The 7433-nt window shown below is 31.1% G+C and overlaps 1 protein-coding gene across 1 annotated transcript in view; it reads left to right on the top strand.

The window, feature by feature from the left end:
• Nucleotides 1–1139: 1139 nt before the first annotated feature.
• Nucleotides 1140–7433, top strand: part of LOC111717891 (uncharacterized) — a 7528-nt gene continuing 1234 nt past the window's right edge. The window contains exons 1-8 of the mRNA XM_023493352.1: nt 1140–1237; nt 2088–2101; nt 2939–3028; nt 3473–3565; nt 5247–5367; nt 6026–6201; nt 6757–6882; nt 7216–7256. Of these exons, the coding sequence (XP_023349120.1) occupies nt 1174–1237; nt 2088–2101; nt 2939–3028; nt 3473–3565; nt 5247–5367; nt 6026–6201; nt 6757–6882; nt 7216–7256 (725 nt within the window). The 5' untranslated portion in view covers nt 1140–1173. The remainder of the gene's footprint in view (nt 1238–2087; nt 2102–2938; nt 3029–3472; nt 3566–5246; nt 5368–6025; nt 6202–6756; nt 6883–7215; nt 7257–7433) is intronic.

Below are 7433 nucleotides of genomic sequence, written 5' to 3'. Positions count from 1 at the left end.
CCAACGGGTGCTGAGCCCCCCTGGAAAGAGAAAAAAATTAAAGCCCCCCCCTGGAAAAATTCCTGAATACGCCCCTGGTTCTTATAAAAAAATCAGATCGAATAAGTCACGTTAGAATATCTCTTCACTGCACTGTGAGATTATATCAAGGATCAAGTTCCTTCTTGGTGATCTTCTGAAAGCCAAAGACGACATTTAAGCAATTTATAAATTTTATGGAGGTCTTATAGCTAGAGAGACGGTCGTTGTTATTTTATTTGATTCTCTATTTAAAATATGAGGGGCGTTGCCCAAATCAATTTGGTCAGCTCTTAAATCCTTAATCTGATTAATTATGTAGAAGATAACGTCGTTCTTGGCTTGACAAGTTTTTAATTTTGATCATTTTTTCAGTGTTTCTGAATCAAGAATCAATCTGTCATTTTTTGAAGAAATCCTCAACCGAGAATAATCAGTTTTCAAAGACAAAAACATTGATATCTTATTCATTCATGACCAGATAAAACTTAAAGGGTATCGTTGCTAATGTGGGAAAACTTGAAATCGCGTGTACACCGTACACTGTACAGCTCCTTTAATGTTTACTTTTTTTATATATCTGTTCCAAATGTTGTATGTTTGAATTAAACCATTGATTATACGGGGTGCACAAAGGACAGAAGGTATAAAATGCCTTTTTTTCAAAATAAAAGGTTAGGCCAACTTTTTTTTTTAAATGTTGCGAAAAAGCTGTGAAACCAAAAAGTGTCTTAAGATAGAAGAACTTGTTATTATTTAAATAAAAACTACAATTATAATCTTAAGAAAGATTTTTTAAATTCAAATTATCATCTACATTTTTCTGTGTATAAATTAAAAACGGTAAGCAGTTTTATGATATTGAATGATACTTCATAGACGAACATACCCGGAAATATATAACTTGCTGTATCCTCTAAAATTCTTTTAAAAACTCTAATTTTAAACTTTCTTTGCTAAGGACAAAGTATACAAGACTTAATATTAGCCTGGAATTGTCATATTTTAATAGTTTCAGGTCGTCTTTACAGTCTCATCCTTTATGGGTAGCCCTGTATATATAAATGATTCAATCATCATGCACAAAATCAATATAAAGTAAAATATCGCAGATTTGTCGAATTTTTATTTCAAGGTCGGGAGGATTGCGGGAAAATGATAAAGTGTACACTGCGCCAGGAGAAGAACGGGAGGATATTCTTCCCGGATTCTAACCAAGGAGAGCAAACCTTTCCAAACCAAATATTATCTAAATAATTTCCCAACCAATTATTATCTAAATATTTTTCAAAACCAAACACCTGCTAAACCATTTTCAAACTTTATATTAATTAAATCTTTTCAAACCAAACACAGCAAAATCATTTCCAAACCATATTCTAACTAAATCTTTTCAAATCAAACACAGCAAAACCATTTCCAAACCATATATTAACTAAATCTTTTCAAATCAAACACAGCAAAACCATTTCCAAACCAAATATTAACTAAATAATTTTCAAACCAAATATTATCTACATATTTTTTACAAACCAAATATTACATAAAAATACTTTTCCACAAATTGAAATCTAAACTATTTCCAAAACATATATTAACTAAGCCTTTTAAAACCAAATGTTAAAATATTTTCCAAACCAAACACAGTTAAACTATTTCCAAATCATTTATAATAACTAAAACTTACCAAACAAAATGTAATCTAAATAATTTTCCAATCCAAAAATAGATAAACTATTTCCAAACCTTAAAATAACTAAACTATTTCCAAATCATATATATTATCTAAGCCTTTCCAAACAAAATGTAATTTAAATATTTTTCTAAACCAAATACAGATAACCTATTTCCAAACCATAAAATAACTAAACTATTTCCAAAACAAATATATACAAAATTTTTTTCCAAACAAAATGACTAAACTATTTTTAAACAATATATTAATCAAACCAAATATTAATTTGACTATTTCCAATTATATAATATATTTATAAACATAAATATTTGTATAAAAGTATGTACGGAAGTTTAACACTTGACTAAGTTTGGAAAGTTTGCTTGTGTCACAGAAATCAGTAGAAAGGTAAATATTGGATTTGCTTTCATCTTTTCTTAATAGAAAACAAACATTGAAGGATTCTAAACTCTTCTTCTTTCAAACTTTCACTTAAATATTTGAAGGGATTGTTTTTAAAATAGATTTGCCAATATGAGATTTAGCTTTGAACATTTAAATTGAAAAGTAAAAGCAAATGCTTTGATTCACTAACATTACAGGGACTGTAAGCCTAATTCCAAGAGTGTGCCTCCATTTAAAGAAACCAATGCCTGGTTTACAACGGTATCCTTGAAACCGTTATCTGATCAATAATGTGGAAGATATTGTCGTTTTTCTAGGTTGAAGATTGTTTAATTCTGATAATTCCAATATGGTTTCCTGCAGTAGAAAATCACTACTCACAAATCACTTTTATAGAGAAAACACAATTGAAAATAATATAGAGGTCGTGAGGACGGACTCTAATAAAAACACGGCGAACTAATGCCAGTAAATATTTAAGTCTAACATGAACAACAGTTTCAGAATACTATAGATTTGTTTATACCATTACATGAGACTTTAGGATGATCAGAGCCCCCGCCTTGTTCTCGAGTCTTGATGTGGAGATATCTTAAGGAGGCCAATAGTCGTCTTCAACAATAATCAGTTTTCAAAATTATAAACATTGATATAATTTTCATACCGATCAGTCAAAACTTTGAAAGGGAACCCCCTTGTGAATGAGGCATTGCCATCTTAAGGTGGAGGGTGACTTGAACGTGTGCACTTACAAGCCCTTTAAAGAAAAATCTGTTTTATCCAAATAGTATTACGTGACATTTTTAAAATTAGTGGTCAATTTAATCCACGATGTTATAGATAATGGTCGTCTTCCCTCCAAAACCAAACCCAGATCAGAACACAATGTACGGGTTCAGTGAGGAGACTCAGGAACCGGTTTATGTCCAGGTGCAGTAGCAACCATCCGAGTCGTTAGACAATTTCTACTCTATATATAGTAGTAATTTAGTTGCGACTTACTCGCCTAGCTAACCCTAGAAATCGCAGCAAAATCTAAGCTAGAAACTGTTTAAAAAATTTCAATTATTGCCTGCAAGAAGAGTATTTTGGTTTTCCTCGCAAAATGAAATGCTTATTTGGCACAAACTCAAATTTTCTAATCCCTTTATTTTTACATTCTGATTGTGAAAAATTTGATCTGGTTGCAAAGATAAAGGGATCAATAAATCAGAGTTTGTTGAAAAATCACAATTCCTATCACACCATTTAGAAAAGATATTTGTAAAAAAGAAACAAGACTTTTAGATATCTTGAGATTTTATCAGTTATTTAGATTGGTTTTAAACAATAATGTCATTTCTTCTGACAATTAATTGATTAATTTATTCCAAGATGGCGTTCGAATCTCATCCTCGTCCAACAGCTGATCAGATGACGTGGTTTATTGGAGATATGGAGCAATCAGTTCAACTTCATCCTGGGCAGGTATATTCATCCTTGGTCAGATATATATTCATTATTCATCCCTGGTCAGATATATATTCATTATTCATCCCTGGTCAGATATATATCTATTATTCATCCCTGATCAGATAAATATTCATTATTCATACCTGGTCAGATATATATTCATTATTCATTCCTGGTCAGATATATATATTCATCCCTGGTCAGATAAATATTCATTATTCATGCCTGGTCAAATATATATTCATTATTCATACCTGGTCAGATATATATTCATTATTAATCCCTGGTCAGATATATAAGCATTATTCATCCCTGGTCAGATATATTTTGATTATTCATCCCTGGTCAGATATATATTCATTATTCATACCTGGTCATACATATATATTCATCACTGGTCAGATGTATATTCATTATTCATCCCTGGTCAGATATATATTCATTATTCATACCTGGTCAGATATATATATTCATCCCTGGTCAGATTTGTATATTAATCCCTAGTCAGATATATATTCATTCCTGATCAGATATATATTCATCCCTGATCAGGTTTATATTCATTCCTGGTCAGATATATATTCATCCATGGTTAGATTTATATTCATTCTGTGATTCCTAGTCAGATATATATATTCATCCTTAGTCAGATATAAATTCATCCCTGGTCAGATATATATTTATCCCTGGTCGGGTATATATTCATCCCAGTTCAGATATAAATTCATCCCTGGTCAGATATATTTTCATCTATGGTCAGATGTATATTCATCCCTGGTCAGGTATATATTCATCCCTGGTCAGGTAAAAATTCATCCTTGGTCAGATATATATTCATCCCAGGTCTATTATAAATTCATTCTTGGTCAGATATATATTCATCCTTAGTCAGGTGTTTATTCATCCCTGGTCAGATATAAATTCTTGGTCAAATAAATATTTATTACTTTTTCAAAGAAAAAATATCTAAGCTTTTCATTTTATTTTATTCATGTGCATAAATTTTGAGTTTATTAAACACTTTAGATTTTTGTTATTAGAATCCGCATATTTTTGTCGGATTGAGTTTCGATAGAAAATATTACGAATCTTTGAGATCCAGATCGAGCTCTAGTAAAAATGGACGTGATTTTTTGGGGTTGTTTTCAAACATCAGAGGGCTTTTCAAAAATTTGACATGCTTACAAAGGCGTACTGGATGTTTAACCTAGGGTGTATAATTTTTTTATGTTTAACCCCCTTGCAGTCATTGTTCACCCCCCTTATAACCCGTATTAAAAGGACTGTAAAGGAAAAATGAAAGGGGGTTAGGCTGAAAGCTAATCTCTTTAGCTCTTGATAGCGACCAATGAAAGTTATATAGGATGTCCTTGACTCGAGAAATGGATATAAAATTGTCTAATTTATACGATAATTCATATTCCAAGGTTAAGGGGAGGGAACCGCTTTATAATTATGAACAAAGGAATTGAGTTTTTGCCAGAAACTTGAATTTTCTCATCAATATATCTTTGAAACCTGATGCTGTAAACTTTTGATATTTAAAAATTTTTTTAAAAATTATTTGACCTAACAGAATTCAAGGTTTGAAATATCTAAGGTCTACGACATTGGGTTACGAAGATAAAGGGATTAGAAAATCAGATTTCGTGGCGAAAGACTCAATTGATTTCTAACTCAAAAGTTTTGAGTTCAGGAATCTGCGGATGGTTTGTATTCAGCTGGTGATCTGAAGAAGGGAGCAGGGGATTGGTCCAATGTATCTCTGACCATCAACTCTATGTCTAGATCTGATCAAGATCTTCAATACCATCTCAGTTAGTTCAAGTTTTTTACTTATAAAGGGACTGTACTGTACTGCACTGTACTGTACTGTACTGTACTGTACTGTACTTTTTTAATCTTTCTGATAGTCATCGCAATATTGCCATATTCAATTTAAAAATTAGAGCTTAGAATTTCATAAGTTTTATTAATTGAANAGCACAAAAGGATGTGATTTGGTACACGCACATTCGAGAACTAATCTTTGTTTAATAGACAGTGAAAATATATATAAATGTAAAATGTCATTATAAACATGTATATTTAGTATATACACATATCTTTTAACCAATAATGTTTTATGTTATAATTTTACAAAATAAACATTTAGATCTTAAAAAAAATTCTTAATACATTAACCCCCAAACTCTCCTAGTCCTTGTATTTCCGGTCTGCCTTTTTGCAGTTCCGATATGTGATCTGCCTTTATGTTACCTGAGGTAGTAATACCTTTGTTCAGATTTTAATTTATCAAATAAAATCAAAATTTTCGAATTCTACAAAATTCTCTGGTGATTGTAAAAGTACAAAAATGGCAGACTACATTTTGGAAATGCCGGAACCAGGAATATTTTGTGTTTGTTAATTCGCGTGTAGCTCTTAAACTGTCAGGTTTCGTGGGACACCCTGTAGAAAATTATGTTTGTTCAGGTGTTAAGAATGATTTTAGTGAAGAGCCTACAATTTATTCCTTTACTGTTATGTTCAATGCTAAGCCTATTACCACAACAACAACCACAACAACCACAACAACTACAACTACCACTACAGTTACAACCACAACATCAAAACGAGAGTTGCAGTTTGTTACATTGAAAAACGTTGAGGTATAATAATTTACCCTTGTAAATAATGATAAATTATTAATTTTTTCAATTAAAACAATTAATAAAGAAAAGTTCTTGGGATTTTCAACTCACGCACCTTTGTCACTCTTTTAAGGAATTTTTTATCCCTATATATTTCTAACCTGATGGTGTAAGTAAACCTTTAAAATTTCAAACTTAAATTTTTTGAAAAATCATAGTTTGGAATATCAAAGATTTCCGAGATTGGGTTGCAAAAATTATAGGGATTAAAATTTGGGTTTCCTTTGACAGATTTCCAAATTTCCATTTAAAATTGCCGGAAAACATAAACAAAGAACTGCCACATTGAAAGTATTGTAGACAATATTTTAAGTGACCCTAAAATTGGTTGACAATTCGGATTCATAGTGGTACCTTTCCAACCTTGTCTGATCTAAAATTCAAAAAATTCAATTTCAAATGTTATTACTTCAATTGCAATTCACTAAAAAGGTACCATCCGGATGTTATTTGTTCTGTACTGTACTGTACTGTACTGTACTGTACTGCTCTGTACTGTACTGAACTGTTCAGGTAGAGAGTATGGGAGGTGGATCTGTGGCAGCTATTGTACTGATCCTGATAGCTCTATTGATTACATGTATTTCTATATTCTGGTTGAAGAAAAATGAAAGATTATGCTTCAAACCTTATCAGGAGGTAAGCACTTAGAAGATCAACGGTCAGAACTTTTATTTATGGTTAATCCCTTGATAAACGCTAATCTGTTTCTTTTACGGAACGACGGATTTAGTTCAATCCTTTTCTAATGAGATCATCTTTTGATAAACTTAATTCGTTTAAATTAATATTTTCGTCGAAAGTTGCTGGAATAATTTCTTCTACACTGTTTATTAAATTCACTAATCTAAATATTTATAATTTCGATCAGTATTTAATTTTATCCCTATTTTTTTAAAATCAATAGTAATTATCATTATTTATTATTATTATTTATTATTTTTGTCTTTATAATAAATTATCTTTCTGCAGGTGACTCAGAATCCAGGGGAAAATGAGAAACCAATATTAAGGAATAGGATTTTTGACAAAAATTATTTTTATTAGAAATGATAATCTAACTCAAAAAATGTTCACTAGAAGGAGATCATTCATTTAGTGTACCGTCCCGTGTTTGCCTTTCATAGTCAGTCTGTGTACTGTACAGCTTGCTCTAGCTGGTTAAAAGTCGTCCAGTACGCAAATCGATC

This window comes from Eurytemora carolleeae, unplaced genomic scaffold (genome assembly GCF_000591075.1).
Source record: "Eurytemora carolleeae unplaced genomic scaffold, Eaff_2.0 scaffold1353, whole genome shotgun sequence".
NCBI lineage: Eukaryota > Metazoa > Arthropoda > Copepoda > Calanoida > Temoridae > Eurytemora > Eurytemora carolleeae.
This window is presented reverse-complemented; position numbering and strand designations above follow the sequence as displayed.